A 21647-nucleotide genomic window follows, 5' to 3' on the forward strand; every position below is an offset into this window, starting at 1 on the left:
AGAACAATTCCTGGCACATATCAGAGGCTCAACAAATACTTACCCAACGAATGAATTTAAAAGTGCTAAACACAAGTACTCAACGAATAAAAAAAACTTTTTTGTGAGGTGCAAAGATACCCCTACAGTCAGAATGAATACGTCGGTCCAGCCCCCCGGTCCTGGGAGCGAGCGCACGGGATCCAGCCGCTCCGAGCGCCCGTGAGGGACGGACGCGCCAGCCGAACGGCTAACGCCGGGAAGCGACGCGCCCAGGTCTGGAGGCGGCCGGGCGGGAAGGGCAAGAAGGCAGGAGAGTTGCCGGCGCGCGCGGAGCTGGCCCGGGACGCGCGCTCTGGCCTCCGGAGCAGCCGAACTTGGGCGGCTGGAGCCGCCAGTCAGAGCCCGGAGCAGGCGCGCCCCGCGCCCCGCCCCTCGTGGGCGGCCCCGGACCTGGCGGCGCGGGGGCGGGGCCAGGCTCTCCGCGCCGGGGGCGGGGCCGGGCCGGGCGCTCCGGGCCGGTGCAGGGCCGGCTGGTCCGCGGGCGCGACCGGAGCCCCGGCCACCAAGGGGTGCGACCCCCCATTGGCCCCGCCTTCCCGGCTGCGGCCCGACCAATCAGAGCGGCTTTTACTGGCGGGTGGGCCGAGCCGGCCCAGCTGCTCGGAGGCTCTGGCATGGTAACGTCCCCGCGCGGGGGTGGAGGGGCCCGGGGCGGTCCCACAGCGCCCCCGGCGGCTCGGGCCAGGGCCGGGGGGGCGGGGAGGCCGCCGGGGGTACCCGGGACCCCGGGGGAGGGCGAGGGGCATGAGGGGTTAGGAAAGGGAGCCCGGGAGGGGGAGGGGAGTAGGGATTTGGGGGAGAAGGGGCGGGGAGGCCATGATGGAGGATGGCGGGGTGAGGGGAGAGGGGGGTTGAGTGAAACGTGAGTTGCGGTACTGGGTGAGGAGGGGGAAGGGAAGAAGTGAAGGGTGGGTTTCTGGAGAAAGGTCGGAGAGAGGGTGGGAATGTGGGAACCGAGGAATAAGGGGAAAGCTGGGGCCACACTTTCCCCTCCTGGGATATTTGGCGTGCATCACGCCCCTCCCCAGGCCCAGTGCTTGTTTCCTCTGGAGGCCAGGATACCCCGTAGGACCACTTGGAGACCCCCCTCTCTTTCGTTTCCCCCTCATTGTCTCCTGAGGTGAGGAGGGGGCATTGTCTCCTGAGGAAAGAGAGGCTTCCGCCCCCATCCAGTGCTGGATAGTCCAAGAAACGAGAAAGCAGAGGACCCTTGGTCCCAACCCTGACTCTGCCATCAACAAACTGTGTAACAACTCTGTGTGACCTTGGGCAAGTCACTACCTTTCTTTGGGCCTCAGATTTCCCATCGGTTTTTAAAAAAGAAACAAGGAAAATGCATGAGAATGATACCCCAGATCTTTTCCAGCTTCAAAATGGGGTGGTTCTTGAGGAAAGAGTTCAGGAGAACGGGTTCTAGGATGTGGGGAAGCAAGGGAAAGAAGGCTGAAGATGGAGGCGAGGCCTTCAGCTGGGGCTGCAGAAAATCCCCTGGGATGTGGGGGGATGGTAGGCACAAAGCGTGCAGGGCTGGAGCAGGCTAGGCAGCGCCTCTGGAATCCTATTGGAGAGACGGAAGAACTCTGGAAGTCACAGAGGAGGTTGAGACCTAACCCAAGAAAATGAAGACCAGAATGAGGTCTTCATCCTGAGGGGATGGCAGATCAGAGAGAAGCAGTGGAAGGTGTTTTCTAGTGAGACAGCCAGTCTCTTTGGGGAGAAGGAATGCTAAGGCTGGTATAGAGGAGGGGGGACTAGGATGGTCTTGAAAACAGGGAGGGGCCCGTGCTGTTTGGGGCAGCTGAGGCAGGTAGACTGCGGGGTAGTCAGCTGGTCTCAGCCTCCATGGCATTTTTCTTTTTGATGATAGCTACCCTTTCTGAGAGGTGTGCCTTCCAGCTTTCGTTTTCCAACACAAATCCCGTTAGGGAGTGAGTCAGACCAGGCCAACCTTCAGGATTGTGTGTGAACTGGGGTGAAAAGAAAACAGGAGAATACGTTTGTAAGAAATAGCTGTGGCACCACCATCCTTGCTGGGAGGCAGCTCGGTGGAGTAGTTGAAAGTGCAGGCTTTGGGGTCAGACTGCTTGGATTCCAAACCTGCCTCTGCCACTTAATCTCTTAGAACCTCGGTCAAGTTACTTAATCTCTCTGAACCTCAGTTTCTTTATTTATAAAATGGGGATAATAATAACCTCTTAGATGGTTGCAAGGATTAAATGAGTATTTGGCATGGTATCTGGCTCGTAATAAGCACTCAATAAATATTAGTTGTTAGATGATATTAATCCCTCTTTCCATGCTCTTCCTTCTGTCTCTCCATTCTTGCTCTTTTCTCTTTTTATTCTTTCTTCTGAATCTTTAGTTCTGAGATGCCCCTTAGATGTGAAGTCTGAGAATTGATTGCACCTTGGGGGGGGGGGGTGATTCCACTGGCCCAGGTGAACATATGATGATCAGATGATCAATTGTCTCTTCATCATATCTCTCCAGCCCGCAAATCTGTTTTTGTTCCAGGAAGACACAGGATCTTGATCTCTTTTAGCCCCATTTCCTATATCCCTCTCTCACACGAGTTACTTCAGAGTCTCACCCCAAAGTGTAATAAGACCCAAAGTTGTACAGGCACTGAGTGAGATAGGGGCAGGGGTGTTTCAGGAAAGAAAGTGTACACATTGCACAGGGGAAGCTGAAGAAAGGGAGGGCTTTGGAATTTCCATGGTAATTTATGTTCGTTCCATTGCTCTGTCCTCTGCGGGAACTGTCCAAAACAGTCCAGTATCTGGATCCCGGCCAGGGGTCTCCATTCCAAGTTAAAGATGGTCAGTGCTCGCTTTGGCAGCACATATACCAAGTTAAAGATAGTCATATACAGTTCATTTTTCTATTATTTAGATTTTCCCATGCTAGTATTTTATTCCAGTTCCCTTTCCCCAGCCATATAGACAGCCTCTGCCAGCCTCTGTCCCTCTCATCACAGGCTGCCTTTACCCAGAGAATTTATACAAATGTACCTGAGCATATGCACACACATGCACACATTTGCCTGTTTAGGATATTCCAGTATGCAAAAATCTAATAAGGTGAAGGATGAGCCTGCATTTGATCACAGTACTTTGTATGCAGGGCCCTGACTAGACACTCAAGAGGAGGCTTAAAAGGAGAAAACATAATCCCTGAATATAGAGAAATCTCCTGAATAGGGAGATGGGCAGTCCCGTGGGAAACACCCAGCAAACGTCCACAGAGTAGCAGGTCATTGGTGCCAAGTAGTGCAGCATTTATCCTGAGGGGACTCAAGTAGGTAGGAGTGTGTATATGTGTGGAGGATAATCATAAAGGTAATCTGAAGATTGGATCATCTTGAACAGAGACCGTGGAATAAGAGGAACACATGGCGTAACCTAACAATTGCTGTGCAGAGAGGAGGGCAGCCATGGAGTCAGGCTGAACCAAGAAGAGTGGAAGAGCGTTGTTGAAAGGCTTTGAATGTTAGGTAGGATTCTGTGGGGTGAGCAATAGGGAGTCATCACTAGTCCTCAAGGAAACGTTGGATCCTTGCTGATTTAACCACAGGGGGAGTGGGGAATATGCTAGAGTGAAAAAACCAGACCTGTTTCCTGTGGCAAGGGCTATGCCCGGAAGATAGGACTGGAGGGCAGGTTGGATCCAGTCCTGGCTCTGTCCCTGACAGGCGGGGTATGGGACTGATAATTCCCCTTAGTTTTCTCATCTGAGAAAGGAGACTACCTTGGGTGGTTGCCAGAAGACCCTCCAGATCTGCCATTCTGTGTTCCTGAGTAACTACCATGCCTTACCAGTGGCTGTGTTTTGTGGGACCTGCCAAGACCATTCAGTCATTAAGTCAACAAACATAAACACCTACTGTGTGCCAGCCAGGGACAGTGAGGAAAATACAGTGGGGATAGGATATCAGAGTGAGCAAAAACAGGCAAAGTCCCTGCCCCTTAAAGTTTAAGGTCTAGTGGAGGCAGCAGATAATTTCATTGATTCTAAGACTCACATTTTAACATTTCTTGTCAAAATACATCTTTTTTATTAATTTTTTTTTTTTTTTTGAGAGACGACGTGTGTGCCTGCGTATGGGAGGGGCAAAGAGAAAGTGAGAGGGAGAGAGAGAGAGAGTCTTAACCTTAAGCGGGCTCCACACCCAGTGCCGAATCCAACATGGGGCTTGATCTCCTGCCATGAGATCATGACCTGAGCCAAAATCAAGAGTCGGACCCTTAACTGACTGAGGCACCCAGGCACCCCACAGATAACTTCTTAAAATCGATGAAGTATCATAATTTAAGTGTCAGCATTTGGATTTTATTAGTGCCACCTAAAATAATCCTACAATCAGCATTGTGCAAAAAACTGTAAAATTCCAGTGGGTAATTGCTAAAGGGGGAGGGTACATGGTACATGAACATGCAAAAGAGGGCTCTGACTAGCCTGGTCCACTGGGTTGGGAGGGAGCCTTTCCTGAGGAGGTGGTGATTGACAGATGTGAGACCTGTAGGCTAGGTGTATGGGGTTGGCAGGAAGTTGTGCCTGGCAAAGATGCATGCCTGACATGGGAGAACTGAGAGGAGGTGAGGGTGGCCAGATGGAGCACAAACCCAGGAGCTCAGCGTGGATGAGGCTGGCACAGCAAACCTCCCACAGCCTTCCAGGCCTTGGGTAGGGGTTTTGGTCTCCACCCTGAGAACAGTGAGAGCCGTCAAAGAATTTTAAGCAGGGAGTAGCATGGTCTGAGGTGCATTTTGATGAGCTTGTTATGGCTGCTGATTGGAGCGGATGTGAGGAGACTACTACAGGAGGTTGGATGAACAAAAGGGGTGGTAGGGTGGAGGAGGAAATGGAGAAAAGTGGATGGATTCAAGAAATGTGTATGAGGCACAATTAGCAGGACTCCATGACATAGTGACAAGGCAGAGGGAGGTGTGGAGAATGACTCACTGGTTTCTATCTTAGACAACTGTATGGTTGGTGGTGCCAATCTCAGATGGGCAACTCGAACCTAAGAGGGCCCAAAGATGGTTATGCAGCGTCTGGGAGGTCAGACCTCCCAGGGCAAGTGTGGCACAGAGAAATGGATTTCCTCCCATATTGATTAGTTTCTGATTTTTCACGCTAAGGACAGTCGTGAGCAGGAGCAGGTCTGAATACAGGGCCAGAGTAGGTGAACACTGAAAGAGGTGATTCAAGTTGGAATAGTTTGGCTTATGCCCTTCTCTCCTTAGGACAAGATGAGTGGAAAAAGGAAGGACAGATATTGCTAGAGGTAGAGATTAAAAAGCATCTTTAAATGCTGAGCCTTCTTGGCATAGGGGTCATTGGGTAAGTAGGGAAATTGGGCAGCAGTGAGGTGTCTCCTCTTCAGCCAGCTACCACCTTTCCATAGAACTCCTTCCTCCTGACACCTTCTAACCTTCAAGCAAAAAGGAGGAAGGGCAGGGCTGTTGGCTGCATCTCCAAGCCTCAGTTCGCTTGGGGGAAAAAAAAATATATATATATATATATTTGAATAGGGGGTATAATTACATGGTTACAAAGGGTATACATACAGTGAGAAATTTCCCTTCCCACTTCTGTCCCCCTTCTACTGATTTCTTGTATGTCATCTTTTCTCTCCAGTTTTCATACAAATGATCCAACTTTGCTGTACTTTGCTTTTTTTTTTCCCACTTATTAACGTATTTAGAGATTGCTCCTATCAAGACAATGAGCATCTTCATTTTTTATGACTATATAGTATTCCATTGTATGTTTGCGTATAATTTCATAGTTACCTAGTGATGGATATTTGGGCTGATTCCAGTCTGTTTTTACGAATAATATGGAATGGAAACATACATACGTAATTTTGGCCACGTGGGGCTATATTTACAGAATGAATTTTTAGAATTAGGGGTGTTTGTTCCTTCATTTGTTCTTACATTCATTCAATATTTATTGAGTACCCATTATGTGCCAGACACTATCAGGTATGAGGAGTCCAGCTTTCAACAAGTCAGACATGATCCCTGTTCTCATGGAATGTTATTATACTTTAGTAAGGGGATAATAATAATAATTACAAAACTGTTATATGCACCAAGAAACTTAGAAGGGAATCAGAATAAATTGGAAGGGATCTGCTTTAAATAGTCAGGAAGTCTTTTTAGAGCAAGTGATATTTAAGCCAACCACTGAAGGATGGGATGTGGCAGCCGGTAGGTGTAGGACAGGGAGACCTAGGCTGTTCAGAGTATCAGCCACAGGGAGATGGGTTTGGGATCTATAGGGGAGGGGGAGTAGAGCTAAAGAGGAGGGGGTGATTGGGAGTGGGAGGTCTCAGAGTGAGTGAGTGACTAAGGATGAGGCCAGTTGTGGGAGGCTGGCAGTGAAGAGAGGAGGCTAGTGCTTTGAAGGCATAGTGACTGTTCACAGGGCTTTGGGTTTGAATCTAACTGGGTGAATTCAGGTAGGGGAATGGGAAAAGAGGTCACTTCCTCCCGGGATACTTTGGGAATGAGAGGCCTCTGCTGAAGGTTTGAGGGAGGCTCAGCCTTTGCCCACAGACGGGAGAATGGATGAAAAGCCTTGGGAAGAGCTAGTCTGTGCCTGCGGTACAGCTGCCTCCATCTTTTCTGTGGCTTTGGCAAAATAAAGATGACTTTTTTTAAAAGTTTTTTTTTTAACGTTTATTTATTTTTGAGAGACAGAGCATGAGCAGGGGAGGGGCAGAGAGAGAGGGAGACACAGAACCTGAAGCAGGCTCCAGGCTCTGAGCTGTCAGCACAGAGTCTGATGCGGGGCTTGAACTCACGAGCTGTGAGATCATGACCTGAGCTGAAGTCCGATGCTTAACTGACTGAGCCACCCAGGTGCCCCTAAAGATGACTATTGAAGGGGCATGGCCCGCTGGCTCTTGGCTGGTGGAAGAGAGTAGACCTAGCCAGGGCTCAGAGCTGGGCATGGGCAGGAAACTGGGCCAGGAGACCCTTTCTCTGAACTTTGTGCTCCTTTTTCATCCTCACCGCTCTGCTTCCCTTCTGCAAAAGCCCATCTCTTTGCCCATCCTGGGTCCTATGACTTTTCTCTCCCTCAACAGTCGGTTCCCGATTCTGGTCCCCGGCCCCCAGCAGCGCCTGCCCCCTTCCCACCGGGGCCCCCCATGATGCCACCACCCTTCGTAAGTTTCATGTCTTTCCCTGGGCTTGGCTTTTCCAGCCTGCAACCCCCAGCTCCCCAGTCCCTAGCGCTGCTGCCTCGCCAGCACGGTTTTGTGTAATGTCCCCTCTGCTGCCCTTGGTAAAGGGGTGGTGTTGCTTGGGCATTGGGGTGGGATGAGCTGCTGTTAAGCATCCAGTCCATAAAGCTGACAGCTCCCCCTTTGTCTTTTTGTCCTTGGGATGCAGTGGGGCTGGGGTAGGAGAAGTGGAAGGGAAAAGACCCTGTTAGTGTGAGGGCGTGGCAGGGCTGCCTTTCTCTTTCACTACTCCTTATCTCTGTTCTTTCAATACGCCACAGAAGGCAGACTGAAATAGCGGCTGGTGGACACAGAGTTGGAGAAAAAGGGATGGGAGGCAGGGGACTGGGGGATTTGGATACCTGGAGTCCTGCCTTGTGGCCCTTACTCTGAGAGGCCTCTTTGGGGAGAATTGGCGAGGAGGTGGAGCCTTCCAGCCACGGTCTGGCGGCAGTTACACTTCCCTTTTCCCTCTCCCTTCCCTACCTCTGAAGAAGTTGTGTGCTTGCTTGTTAGACCCAGAAGACCCTCTCCCCCTCCCCCCCAGTTATCAGTCTTTCTCAGTGGTGAGGAGCAGGCAGTTTCATGCTTTGTGCTTCTCAAACTAAAGCCTTGAAATTGCCTCAGAGCTGGGGTGGAGGGTCAAGAAGGGTGGGAGACAAGTCGATATTCCCTGATAGGTCAATGCAGTGCCTTCTCTGCTCAGTATCCATTCCTTTCCTCATTTTCAGATGCCCCCTCCAGGAATCCCCCCACCCTTTCCTCCGATGGGACTACCTCCCATGAGTCAGAGACCGCCAGCCATCCCCCCAATGCCACCTGGCATCATGCCCCCAATGCTTCCACCAATGGGGGCGCCACCACCACTCACACAGGTAATCAATCCTCTCTCCTCACCAGTGCCTCAGAAAACCTGTGAGCCTAGATGGGGGTAGGGGTTAGAGTGGGCATCTGGACTTCAGAAAGTAAGGGGAAAAGAGAGGGAGCTTTGGCTAGGCCCATGAGGATTTGTCTGCTGAATGACTGGAGAACACTCCTCGGCTAGGCCGAGAGCCCAGAAGCCGGGGATTGTCTGAGGGAGTGCCCATGTGAAGGTCATGGCCCCAAATGGGATCTCTCAGGAGCCTGCCTAGCCTGTGCCTGCCCTCACCTTGGTAGCTAGTTTTTGTCTTCTTTGTATCCCTAGATACCAGGAATGGTACCTCCCATGATGCCAGGAATGCTGATGCCAGCGGTGCCTGTCACCGCAGCGGTAAGCACTGGGGACCAGCAGGAAGCAGGCTCTGCACTGCAGCCCTGTGGGTCTGATTTGAAGTACAGGGATATGGCCTCCATTCTTTCCCTCTTCTCATCGGATCCACCCTGGTCCTGGCAGCACTCCCCACACTCAAGTCCTCCTCTCCAGCCATGTACTCTGCTCTTCTAGTTTCTCACTCATCCCCAGCGGCATGTACATTCTCTCTTGTTACTTCTCGCCGTGCCCAGCTTCCTTAAGGAACACATTCATGGCTGACACTACTGTCGCAGAGCTAGCACTGCGGACACTCGAATACAGTCCCCTCTTCACATCTTCTTTGTTTCTGAAGGAAGAAACGGCACCTGGGGATCTCACCGTACCTTCTTGTGCCATTGCTCAGTATAGTAGAGTCTGGGTAGGATGTGGCATTTGGCATCCACTATGGAAGAGGGGTCTCAGAGGTTGACTCAACAAAATACTGTCACCTGAGGAAGACAACAGAGCTGCTATGCAGTTCCCCTTAGGGTCCTAGAGCCACGGCCCCAGAGGGTGGGGGATGCCTATTAGGGAGCAGAGGTCCCTGGGAGCAGGACACATGGATCCTGGCCTGGCCTGCTTCTTCATCCCCCATGGCCTGGGTCCTGGGGGCCACTGGGCTTGGCCCCAACCCTTCCCCCTCCTCTTTCTTCGGCAGACGGCTCCGGGTGCGGACACAGCCAGCTGTGAGTCTTCTGGGGGTCTGCTCACCCCAGGCTCGGAGGTTGGGGGGTACAGGGGAGAGGGGAACATGGACTAGAGCCCACCCTGGATCATGCCTGTTGGGATGCCAGGGGGCCTGGGATGTTGATGGGACCAGGGGATATTTATTGGGGATGGAGTAAGGGAGGAATAGGTGGGATAAGATGGGGATTGGAGCAAGGACTTAATGTTTCCTTTGGCTTCTTTTCTAGCTGCTGTGGCTGGGACAGGCCCTCCGGTGAGTTCTTCCAGCTCAGGGGTCTCTGGGTTGAAAGGCTGAAAGTTGGGGGGCTGATGGTTAAATCTTTGGGGTGAGGAGGAGGAGCTTTGGGAAAGGAGCCTTGACCACCATTCTGTGCCCCCCCCCCCCCCCAGAGGGCCCTGTGGAGTGAGCATGTGGCCCCTGATGGGCGCATCTACTACTACAATGCTGACGACAAGCAGTCCGTGTGGGAGAAGCCCAGCGTGCTCAAGTCCAAGGCAGAGGTCCTGAGCGGGGCTTTCTGGCCCTTCCTTTCAGCTTCCCTGACCCCTCCAAGTTCTTGGCTTCCCCTGAGTCTTTAACCATGCACATGGTTCCTCTGATCCCAAGATCCCTAACCACCCCTCAACCTCCCTAGGATCTCAGGAAATCTACCTTCCCCCATGTTGTGCCAGGCCAGGTGGTAACTAAAAACTCCTACGTTCTCTATTCACTGGATCCCCTTAGCTCCCCCAGTTGTGGCTAGAGGGCATGCCCAGTCCACTGATGTCCTCTGCCCATCCTCTTGCAGTTGCTGCTGTCTCAGTGTCCCTGGAAAGAGTACAAGTCAGACACGGGCAAACCTTACTACTATAACAACCAGAGTAAGGAGTCTCGCTGGACCCGGCCCAAGGATCTGGATGACCTGGAGGGTGAGGAGGGGGTGGGCCTGGGCTGTGGTTCTGGGGGGTGGCACTTGCCACCCTGTGACCATGTTATCTTTTCCCATTGCAGCTCTAGTCAAACAAGAGGCTGCAGGGTGAGTGACTTGCCCACCTATCCATCCAAATTTGGGGGCCACCCGAGGGGTGGGAGTGAACCCTCTCTCCATGGTCCCTGCTCCGTGGAAGAGCCAGCTGTCAGTCTCCTTGTGGAGTGGTCTGCTCTGGCCCCAGTCCTTCGCAGGATAGAGACCAGCTGGTCCGACTCTCCCTGTCTCTGCTCTACTTGTGGACACTGCCCTTCTGGCTCATCTGTAGGAAGCAGCAGCCGCAGCCACCTCAGCCCCAGCCTGAGCCCCCACCTGTGCCGCCCGGCCCCACCCCTATGCCTCTGGGCCTTCTAGAGCCTGAGCCAGGTGGCAGTGAAGATTGCGATATGTCAGAGGCTGCCCAGCCTGTGGAGCAAGGGTTTCTGCAGCAGCCGGAGGAGGGCCCCAGCAGGTGAGGGCTGCCCCCTGAGACATTCCAGATACTGGCCTCGAGCTCCCAACCTAGTTCAACCCTTGAACTCTGCCAGGTCTCTTGGGAAGGGTGTGAAGATCTGGGCTTGGCCTCTGAAGGGCAGAAAAGGGCTGCTCTGGGGAGCCAGGAGAGGGTGGTATGCTGCTGATTGCATAGGGCACTGAAACTGTGGGGACTGGGAGATGGCTGTGGCTGAGTCCCCTTTGCCCCCCAGTGCTGCTGGACAGCATCAGCCACCGCAGCAGGAGGAAGAGGAATCAAAGCCAGAACCAGAGAGGTCTGGCCTCAGTTGGAGCAACCGGGAGAAAGCAAAGCAGGCCTTCAAGGAGCTGCTGAGGGACAAGGTGCGGGGGTGGGGCTCCCAGGGTAGGCCTGGAGGGGGCTGGAGGTGGGCAGGCCCCGTGACCCCTGCCTGCTCCATTCTAGGCTGTCCCCTCCAACGCCTCGTGGGAACAGGCCATGAAGATGGTGGTCACCGACCCCCGTTACAGGTAGGCCTGGGCAGAGGGAGCCAGGCCCTCCAGACCATGTTTGTGAGAGCAGCTGGGCTAGGGCCTCCCTGAGAAGCCCAGCTCAATACTCAGGCCCCAAGGGGGCCTGAGTCAGGAGAGCGATAGAAGGGCAAGGGTGTAGGGAAAAGAAGCTGGAGGGCCTCCTGGAGGAGGAGGGGAAAGGTATCTGATATGAGATATTCAATAAATGCTTGTTGAATTGAATTGATTGGAACTGAATTAATTGGGGTGAGGGGGCTGGAAAGGGTGGAGGCCTGACTGCACCTTGAGCAAAAGGGCCCAGTGTTAGTGGTGTCTTGGAGCCCAGTCTTCCCCTGACTGCCTCCCACCCCTCCCCTCATCCCAGAGACCCATTTTGCCTCCTTGCAGCCTGCTGTGCCCATGCATGGACCCCTCACTCAGATCTGTCTGCCATGACCCTGCTTGGTGGCTGTGCAGGGTGGTTCAGGCTGACTCCCCTATCCCCATCCCGCTCCCACCCTCTTCCACCCCAGTGCCTTGCCCAAACTGAGTGAGAAAAAGCAGGCATTCAATGCCTACAAGGCTCAGCGGGAGAAGGAGGAGAAGGAAGAGGCCCGGCTAAGGGCCAAGGAGGCCAAGCAGACCTTGCAGCATTTCCTGGAGCAGCACGAACGCATGACCTCTACCACCCGCTACCGGTCAGGGGGCCTGGCTGGGGTGGGGCCTGGGAACCCTGAGAACATGCGGGCCCAGGGTCTCTGTTCCCTGCTTACCTACCCATGGGCCATATACTCCACAGGCGGGCAGAACAGACCTTTGGGGAGCTGGAGGTATGGGCTGTGGTCCCTGAGAGGGATCGAAAAGAGGTTTATGATGATGTCCTCTTCTTCCTGGCCAAGAAGGAGAAGGTAACAGTCACTGGCTGGATCCATTAGCCTGTCTCACTTTAGATTGTTCATGTCTTTGCATCCTTATGGACCCTGGCCATTCATTTCTCCACTGTCCCAGGGTCCCAGCTCCTTACTCAGAAGCTGGTATGGCACTTGCACATCTCCCTGTTTCTGGTCTGGGCCTATAGCCTGGGTATGGGAGGGCAAGAAAGCATCTATGAGGGGTTGGTCTGTAACCTGTGCCCCTTCCCCTTTCTGGGAGCATGAAAGTCTGGAGTCTGGCCCTCCTAGGTTCCCTAGCTACCTGCCTTCCCCGAATGCTCCTCTGTCCAGGCCCACTTGAGTAGCTCCGACCTATCCTACCTTACCCTGACCCTGACACTGTGGCTCCCCAGGAACAGGCCAAGCAGCTCCGGCGCCGCAACATCCAGGCCCTGAAGAGCATCCTGGATGGGATGAGTAGTGTCAACTTCCAAACCACATGGTCCCAGGCCCAGCAGTACCTCATGGATAACCCCAGCTTTGCTCAGGACCACCAGCTGCAGAGTAAGCCCGGGTCTCCGTTCCTGCCTGTCCCTTCCCCTTTCCTCACAGACCTGGGACCCCACTCTCCAGACTGGAGATGGAGAATGCTGGGTCACTCCCTCCTCCCCTCTGGTGTCCACTGTTGACCTAGACATTGTATGTCCTTGGAGGAAGAGCTCTAGGATAAGTGTCAGAAGACCAGGAGATGATGATTTTTATAACTCATGTGAATATGGTCTTAAATTGTCATGGCACTGTGGGTCTTAACTGGTCACGTGTGTTACAGTGAGCTGTTGTTGGCCTGTAATCACTGGTAATATCAGAAATTTATCTTCTGAACTTGCATCAGAGTCTGACTGATTCCCAGTTCTAGAAAACCTCAGATCCTGAGATTACTAGTTTCATATGATTACTTCCAGTAACTGAATTCACAAGAGCTGAATACATGCTACTTTTTTTCTTCTACATGAATGAACCCTCCCCCAGAACCACCATTCCAGCAGCTCTCCCACATAGCCCTCTGGCCCTCTTGCCCACCACCCTGGGTGACCCTGGCATCTACCAAGGCAGCATCCTTGAACCCTGGGGGTGCTGGGGTCTGTGAGGGTGTCCCACTAGTGCGGTACAGGCTGAGCCTCCCCCCGCCCTGCACTTAGACATGGACAAGGAAGATGCACTGATCTGCTTTGAGGAGCACATCCGAGCTTTGGAGAGGGAGGAGGAGGAAGAGCGGGAGCGGGCCCGCCTTCGGGAGCGGCGTCAGCAACGCAAGAACCGGGAGGCCTTCCAGGTATCTTTGTTGCCCACTAGATTGGAACTCTGCTCTGCCCTGGACCATAACCTCTTTGCCCATGCCCTGCCTCCTCTCAGCTAGGCCCACTGTTTCATCTGTGTCTCGTCCTGTCCCACCTCCACGAGGCCTCTCTGTGCCTGCAGTTCTGCTCCTGCTGTGTCCCCTCAACTCTGGGCCTTGCTCCTCTAGGGAGACTAGATGTATGCACCACCCAGAAACTGCCAGCAGAGAGCACCCTAAAGGCACAGCTTGGCAGCTCAGCCAAGTTCATTTCCTTTTGGTAGGGAGCCAGATAGGCATAGCTAGCTTGTCCCCCAGCTTGGAGGTGGCGGTGGTGGTGGCGGGTTACTGAGATGTATCACTTTGGGAAGCTGAAAGCAAAAACTATAGGAAGAACATTCTCCAGACAAGTTTCTATTTCTCTGCCTTCTAGCTCAGCTTCTGCTCAAGTTTTAGTTCATTCCTGTCTGTATTTACATTCTCTGCATTTGCATTGCTGTCTGCCTCTCCATCTGTATCTCCTCATCTCTGCCTCCTTTGCCTGCATTTCCTCAATCTGGATTGTTCCTACCTCTCCCTACCATCTCCTCTCTTCCTCGCGTCTTTGGCTCTGCCTCTCTCCCTGTCTCACTCTCCCTGTAACTGGCCTCTCTCTGCTCAGACCTTCCTGGATGAGCTGCATGAGACAGGGCAGCTGCACTCCATGTCCACCTGGATGGAGCTGTACCCAGCGGTCAGCACTGATGTCCGCTTTGCCAACATGCTGGGCCAGCCGGGTAAGGCAGCCAGGCTCCCCCTTCTCTAGCCTGGCTTCCTGCCCTGCCAGCCTGTCTGCACCCCCACTCCCTCGTCCTGTCCTCGACCCCACCCCCAGGCCTTGGGAAGCTGCCGCCCGCCAGGCCCCCCTCCCTCCCTCCCCCGCAGGCTCCACCCCTCTGGACTTGTTCAAGTTCTATGTGGAGGAGTTGAAGGCACGATTCCATGATGAGAAGAAGATCATTAAGGACATTCTTAAGGTGAGGGAGGCCTGGGGTTGTGGGTGGATGCAAGCTGGGTGCAGGGCACACTCTCTGGACAGGACTTCCTGATAAGTCCTGTTTTGTAGGAGCATTGCAGCTCAGTTCAGCAGATATCTACTATGATCCCTTACTGTGCATTGAGGACACAGAAATAAGTAAGGTACAATTTCTATCTAGAAGGAGCTCATGGCCTTCCTATCTCATAGAAGATAGACATGACACCTATTACACAGAGGGGCAAGCGCTATTACAGAGACAGGAACCCAAAGAATTGACATTTGAACTATACTACTTTAAGAACAAGTTCCTACTTTAAGAACAAGTAGGTGGAGAAGGATGGAGGTCCTGGGCATAGGATATTACAGGAGCAGAGGCAAGGGAGTGGAGAGGCCACGGCACGTTAGGCCATGGCATAGCTGATCATAAACTGGTAGCTCACAGATGTGTTCCTTCTGGCCTGTACAGTATTTTAGAAAACTTTCAAATTTGTTGCTAATATTTTAAAACTGGGAGGTTGCACATAAAAATCTGAGTCTTCAGTTCTTTTAAAAATATGGATTATTGGGGCACCTGGGGGTCTCAGTTAAGCATCCGACTCTTGATTTCGGCCGAGGTCACGATCCTAGGGTTGTGGGATTGAGCCCTGCATCGGCTGTGCACTGAGTGTGGAGCCTGCTTAAGATTCTCTCTCCCTCTGCCCCTCGGCCCCCAGCTCACGCGCTCTCTCTCAAAAAAACAAAATGTGGATTATCTGGCAGCACTGGCTGGTTTTGCAAGGCATTCAGTGGACCCAGGCTGGGACGCCATGCATGTCATCCTTATCGTCGTCACTCCCTATCACCTCCCTGGCGTGGCAGCGAGTTCAGCTGCCATTTACTGCTGTGCATGCACATTGCTTGTCTGACACTGGAGAGAGGGTTCTCAATGTCTGTGTCCATCAAAGGTAGAGAAGTGATAGAGACACTATAAGAGAGCCTTTTGTTTCAGAAGGAGAAAACCTAAGGAAAGCATATTTCTTTGTGGAAGTCAAGAACATGCAAATGCACTGGGGAGGCAGTATGCCCGGCAGTTAGGAGCAGCACCGTGGAGACAGACTACTTGGGGCACAAGTCTAGCTTAACCACTTGTTAGTTGTGTGACCTGCAGCAGGCTTTTAACCTTCCTTGGCCTCAGTTTCCTCATCTAAAAAATGGGGGAGTTTTCCACCAACATACACCTAATTACCAAGGGGAATAACTTGGTACCTGGGGTGAAAAGGGTCTGAGACCAAAGCTAGGAATGTCCCACTGCACACACATTTCTTTGAAATCCGGCGTTTTGCTTTACAGATTCAGGTGTTGCATCTTAATGCCACGTTATATCTCTCTTTAATATAAACTTAATGTTTTAAAGTTACTTACCATTAGGTAAGACATACCATATGGTCTCGTGGCTTCCTCTGTTTCTCTGGAACCACACACCCCAGTTTGGAAGTAGAGCCCTATGTATAAAATGCCTTGAATGCTAAAATAAGAAATTTGGATTTTTATCTTATAAGTTACAGGGAGCCAGGGTCAGATGATGTCCCGGAAGAGCCACTGGGTGAGTGTAGAGTAGTACCTCTCAGACTCAGTGCTTGTGTCCTTAGGGATTGATGGTGATGAGATAGTATTTGAAGCTTTGGGACACTGAAAGTCCTAGTGGCAAGTGGTTTAAACACATCTTGAGCTCGAGCCATCCTCTTCTGGCTCACCCCAGCCTTCTCTCCCCTGCTGTTGGAGCCCTTTGGTAGAAAGGTTAGAGCAGCATGGGACTCTGGAGGCGGGGTTAGAGGTGCAGGAGGTGGCAGGGAGACCAGTCCGGAGGTAATCTAGGTGGGAGACAAGCTAGAGCTCCACAGGGAAAACAGATGAGGGAGAGCTGTAGTGCTCCAGCTGTGTTTCTGAGACCCCCTGAGTTTCCTTGGGGGCACCTTGGGACAGGGAAGGGGAGCTGAGTGAGGGGAGGGACTTTATGCTCCTACTGTTTCTAAGTACAGCAGCTTCTCTTTTATATATTGGGGTTCTACGTAAGATTTTTGTTGAAAAAAATGTTTCTGCTGTTGAAAAAAAAGGAAGTTTAAAATCAGTAGGTTAAAGTCACTCAGAAGTAGGATGGACAGAGAGAGGCTGGAGAAAATAGAAATTCCATTTGGGGAATTAGTCTCAAAAGTAACCTGGGGCAGGGAGGAATAAAGCAAATACTGTATTTTAAATAGGATTATCATGTAAAGTATAAATATTTAATCTCAGGAGAGCTAAATTTTATTAGATGCTTACATTTTAGCCACGGAGTGGCTGGCCTTTGCTGACAGGCCTGTAGGAATCCAGTCCTCGCTGAGTCCTGTCTGGCCACATCTCCTGAGAAAGAAGCTGCTTTAGATAGTTCCCCTTTCTGTTGCCCCTTTTTGAGCTCCTGCCTATGGAAGGCTGAGGAGCCCAGGAGTCTCTATGGCCACCCACCAGCCCTGCAGACTGGGAGGGCACCTCTCACCCAATAGGATAATGCAAAGAGCCTTGGACTTGGAACAGCTGGAAGCCAGAAGATCTGGGCCTGGGACATCCATGGGAGTAGGGGTGGGGGGGGGGGTAGCTCACAGGAAATGAACCCTCTTGGGATCTGCTTAATTTGAAGTTTCTATAAAATATCCGGTCAGTTACAGGTCTGAAATCAGGAGGGAGGTAGGGGTTGAGATTGCTAGAGACGGTGTAGATTGAAAAGACTAAATGCTATTCTCAGGGGAACACCACATGCAAGAGAGGCACTAAAAGAGGTCAGAGACAGGAGGACAGTGTTGAAGTGAGCAGCAGAGGTGCAAGGACTGATCAGTCAAATGAGGACTGAGAAGGGGCCCTTGGAGTTGGCTATGAGGAGGACATGAGCACATTTAGGAAAGTAGTGTCTGTGAAGAGGGTAGAGTAGTAGGTACGGCACAGACCTTAGGGTCAGGTGACTCCTGCCTGTTTAGTGGTTGAGATCTCTGCAAGTTATAGAATGTCTGAGCCTCAGTTTCTTCATCGGCAAAATAGAGATAATTTCTGTGCACAGTTGTGAGAAGTGGTAGTATTTGTAAGTGTCTTGCTTATAGTAGGCCCAATAACTGTGTATTCGTTTCCTTTCGTGCTGCGTTTAAAGATTTTGAGTCAAAGAGAAAGAAGCAGAGGTTGTTAGCTTGAGGAAGGGGAGAGCAGGGTGGACAGGATGTTCCCGGTTAAGCGAGGTATGAGCTTGATGGAAGGAGCCAGTGGAGAGGTGAGATCGGAGCTTTCATTTCCCTGAGAGAGAGACTGGTGTGTTTAAGAAGGGCTGGAGCATGGGTTGAGGAAGTGCTCTCGGAATAAACAAGAGCATGCTCTCTATACTGTACACCTGAAAACGCATACAACACTGCATGTGAACTAACTGGAATTCAAATAAGAACTTAGAGAAAAGAAAAGCGTGCTGTGCATGGACACAAAAGCCAGAGCAAGTGAGTGCGGTGTGGAAGGAAGGGGAGGGAACTGGGCTGGTGCCCCAGCCGACTCCAACTCCAGTGGCTCCGCTTTTCACCAGGTTGACATGGGCCAAGTGAGATAACTTTCCTAAGCTTCTGCTTTATTAAGGTGTTGGGAGGCAGAGATGTGAAGCCCTGAGCCTGGCCCAGGGTGCTTCAAGAAGGGAAGGTATTTTTAGTAGTGTTCTGGAGACGCACACCCGATGGCCTCTCTTTCCCACATGGACTGAGGGGTCTGTGTGGGTGTGGTGCTTTAATCTGTGGGCTTTGGTGTCAGAAGGACTTGGGGTGGAGTTCTCTGTCAGCCACATACTAGCTGTGAGACCGTGGACAAGCGCTCTAGTTTCTCTAAACCTTGGTTTCTCCTTCCACATAAAATCAGGAGGCCAGGACCTATGCTTAAATTTCGATACTGAGGATTAAAAGCGATAACGTATGCGAAGTGAATGGTACCTGACACATAGTAAGCACTCCAGAACTGAGCCAGAGGATGGGGCCAGCAGGTGTTGACTGAGAGTGCAAGGAAGTTACTGAGCGGCCGGAGGGCCCCCCCTGGGGCCTGGCCTTAGGCCCAAGGAACAAAGAATTAATTGTGAGAAACCCAGGCATCAGTCAGCAGACATGGCACACACACACCCTGTTCCCCCTCCCCATGTGACCCAACGCCCACCCCTCCCCCCGCCCCTGTCCAGCTCCCTGGGACATCCAAACCAAGGGTAGGCATGGGAGGCTTAATCATCAGATGGTGAGGACTTGGACAGCTTGGTTTCAGAAGTGCATCTGAGTCCTGCGGGTCTCTTCTGGAGGCTGGGGGACTTCTAGAGCATTCTGTAGTCTGACCCTCTGCCAGCCCTGGAGGCCAGCTTCAGGCTTCAGGCCCGTGCTGGCCCCTGCTTCATGTGCCACTGTGCCCACAGGACCGGGGCTTCTGCGTGGAGGTGAACACAGCCTTTGAGGACTTCGCCCACGTCATAAGCTTTGACAAGAGGGCTGCTGCGCTGGACGCAGGCAACATCAAGCTGACCTTCAATAGTGTGAGGGGCCGGGCAGGGCGGGGCTGTAGCCAGGGCTCCATTCTCAAACTCATCCCTTTGTCTCGTTCCATTCCTTCTCATTCACTGCCCCCGTGTGACCGTACCCCCTGTTCAGGGGATGGCAACAGGAGCTCAGACCCCAGCTTCCCTCGACCTATGGTGTGCTTGAGTGGGGCCTGGGCACCCACCCTCCTGGGTGACCCAGTTCTACGTCCTTTCTGCCCTCAGCTGCTGGAGAAAGCAGAGGCACGAGAGAGAGAGCGGGAGAAGGAGGAGGCGCGAAGGATGCGGCGCAGGGAAGCTGCCTTCCGAAGCATGCTGAGGCAGGCCGTGCCTGCTCTGGAGCTGGGCACTGCCTGGGAAGAGGTCAGGGCTGTAGCCTGGCACCAAACACCACCCCCTCAGTCCTGAGGGCAGCGGTGCTTCTCCACCACTGGGGGCCCACCCCAGTCATAGCACAGCTCGCGGCCAGCTTCGGCTCCCTTCCTTCCTCTGCCCCAGCCCTGCCCTGTGCTCATGGCGGTGTCCGTGCCGTGCCGGGGCTGGTCTGATCAGCAGTGCTCTCCCGTTCAAGGTCCGTGAGCGCTTTGTGTGCGACTCAGCCTTTGAGCAGATCACCCTGGAGTCGGAACGGATCCGGCTCTTCCGGGAGTTCCTGCAGGTACTGGAGGTGAGGCAGAGCTTCTGGCCCCCTGCCCCTGTCCAAGGCTTATGAACACCCAGTCCAGCTCAACAGAGACTCCAGTGGCCTCCTCCTTCCCCTGGGGCTTTCCTTTCCCTGAACAACCAGGGGAGGTCTGACAGTGTCCTGGAGAAGCCTGAGGCCCTAGCCTGAGAGGAGGCAAAATCAGATTTTAGGGTGCAGGGTCCTTCCTGGGGCTAACCCTGGTGCCGCCTTCACCGCTCCTTCTGCCTCTACCAGACTGAATGCCAGCACCTCCACACCAAAGGCCGAAAACATGGCAGAAAGGGCAAGAAGCACCATCGAAAGCGTTCCCATTCGCCATCAGTGAGTTGGTGGGCCGAAGGGATGTGGAGGGAGGCTGGACTGTCTTACGGAAATAGGAACCATGTTTCTTGTTTTTTCCCTACATCACCTCCCCCTCGAGTGAGATTTGAAAATTCCTTTGGCCCTGGATCCGCCTCTCTGTCCCCAGTTCCTAGACTTGAGGGCTTCTGGAGGCCAGAGAACCTGTGCCCTGACATGTGTCTGCTGATCTGCCCAGGGTTCTGAGTCGGAAGAGGAGGAGTTGCCCCCGCCGTCTCTCCGACCCCCCAAACGGAGAAGGCGGAACCCCTCGGAGTCAGGCTCTGAGCCCTCTTCCTCACTTGATTCGGTTGAAAGTGGGGGTGCTGCCCTTGGAGGACGGGGTTCCCCATCTTCTCGCCTTCTCCTTGGATCAGGTAAGAAGTTGAGAGCTGGAGAGTTGACTCAGATGAGAGAAGGCCCCTGAGGAGCCCAGCCAGTTCCCTGAGGTTGGAGGTGGAGTGGACCGAGTAGGAAGAATGTCCCATCCCTGCCCAGGCAGGAACTGGGAGAAGGAAGGAAAACTGGACTGAGAGACTTCCTCAGATAGCTCCCTGTCTAAAGAATGAGGTCTATGGCAGAGAAAGGGATGAGCCCTCCCTCCTCCTGTGAGACTTACTGGGCATTTTCTGTCTCCAGATCATGGCCTTCGGAAAGCCAAGAAACCAAAAAAGAAAACTAAGAAGAGAAGACACAAGTCGGTGCGTAGAGAAGGGACTTCAACCCAGGGCCCTGCCATGTTGAGAGAGCTCTTCAGCCGCCTCCCGGGCTGTCCTTCACAGGAACTGAGCAGGCGGACTCTGGGCTCTTACAGAACAGTCCTGAGAGCGAGACAGACCCTGAGGAGAAAGCTGGCAAGGAGAGTGATGAGAAAGAACCAGAACAGGACAAGGACAGGGAGCTCCGGCGGGCAGAACTCCCCAACCGCTCCCCAGGTTTTGGAATCAAGAAGGAGAAGGTGAGAGGCAGGCACCTGACCCCAACCCAGTCAGCACTCTCTCCAGACCTCCGTGGCCCTCGGGGGAGGCTGTGGGTGAGCTGTGCCTTTGCTCCACTAGACGGGCTGGGACACGTCGGAAAGTGAGCTGAGCGAGGGTGAGCTGGAAAGACGGCGGCGGACACTCCTGCAGCAGCTGGATGACCACCAGTGACCCGACGAGCTGCTCTGCCTCGGGTCTGTGTGAGGCTGTGGATCCTAGGTCACCCTCACCATCTGCACTAGACTCCTTTCTTAGTCTGGTCTGTGTCCACTCTTCCTCAAGTAACCCCACCCCCAACACACCATTGTTTTGGCACCTCCCAAGGTTGCTTGTGGTGTTTAAGGGTCCTCCACTTCCCGGGCAACTAGTACAGTCCTTGCCCTCAGCCCCAGACCAGAGATTGGTATGCCGTGTGGGGTGGGTGGTGCCAGTAGAGAAATGTGAGAAGGGGCCTCTAGGGAAGAATGACAGGTTGGTGACAGGTGGGGTCCTTACCCTCTAGCACCAGTACCTGCTTCTGCCTGCCCGGGCCCTCGGGCTCTACCACTCCTTCCTTCAGCCCCGGGACCCAGTGTATGTGTGTTTTGTTTTGTTTTGTTTTTGTTTTTTAAATAATATTTATAACATGGCCAGTGGCTCTTTTATCTTTTCCATATATTGCTGGGTAGGCTGGGTACTGGGCAGGTGCATGTGTGGCCAGCAGAGAGCACTAGTGT

At 53.0% G+C, this 21647-nt stretch overlaps 1 protein-coding gene across 4 annotated transcripts; it reads left to right on the forward strand.

Moving 5' to 3' along the window:
• The first annotated feature begins 596 nt into the window (after window positions 1–596).
• On the forward strand, window positions 597–21560 carry PRPF40B (pre-mRNA processing factor 40 homolog B). 4 transcript variants are annotated; one of them, XM_042946446.1, is made up of 26 exons: window positions 644–659; window positions 7142–7222; window positions 8011–8154; window positions 8466–8531; window positions 9211–9238; window positions 9467–9492; window positions 9630–9740; window positions 10028–10148; window positions 10231–10255; window positions 10476–10658; window positions 10894–11023; window positions 11106–11170; window positions 11686–11850; window positions 11952–12060; window positions 12438–12588; window positions 13224–13357; window positions 14022–14136; window positions 14285–14376; window positions 18808–18924; window positions 19153–19290; window positions 19499–19594; window positions 19847–19933; window positions 20151–20328; window positions 20591–20652; window positions 20766–20909; window positions 21010–21560. In XM_042946446.1, the coding sequence occupies exons 1-26, from the start codon at window positions 657–659 to the stop codon at window positions 21100–21102; spliced, it is 2664 nt and encodes an 887-aa protein (XP_042802380.1). In that variant the 5' UTR covers window positions 644–656; the 3' UTR covers window positions 21103–21560. The 4 variants fall into 4 exon arrangements, with proteins under 4 accessions (XP_042802382.1, XP_042802380.1, XP_042802381.1 ...); XM_042946447.1 differs by having other exon boundaries at window positions 10028–10100; XM_042946450.1 differs by lacking the exon at window positions 644–659 and adding an exon at window positions 1273–1288.
• Window positions 21561–21647: the final 87 nt, after the last annotated feature.

The sequence above is a fragment of the Panthera leo genome, chromosome B4, assembly GCF_018350215.1.
Source record: "Panthera leo isolate Ple1 chromosome B4, P.leo_Ple1_pat1.1, whole genome shotgun sequence".
Lineage (NCBI taxonomy): Eukaryota > Metazoa > Chordata > Mammalia > Carnivora > Felidae > Panthera > Panthera leo.

Bases quoted from the DNA above. Each gene is read 5' to 3' on its own strand.
- PRPF40B (XM_042946446.1), top strand. The intron at 9,239-9,466 runs GTGAGTCTTCTG...CTTCTTTTCTAG, and splicing joins GGGTGCGGACACAGCCAGCT to CTGCTGTGGCTGGGACAGGC. The intron at 19,595-19,846 runs GTGAGGCAGAGC...TGCCTCTACCAG, and splicing joins AGTTCCTGCAGGTACTGGAG to ACTGAATGCCAGCACCTCCA.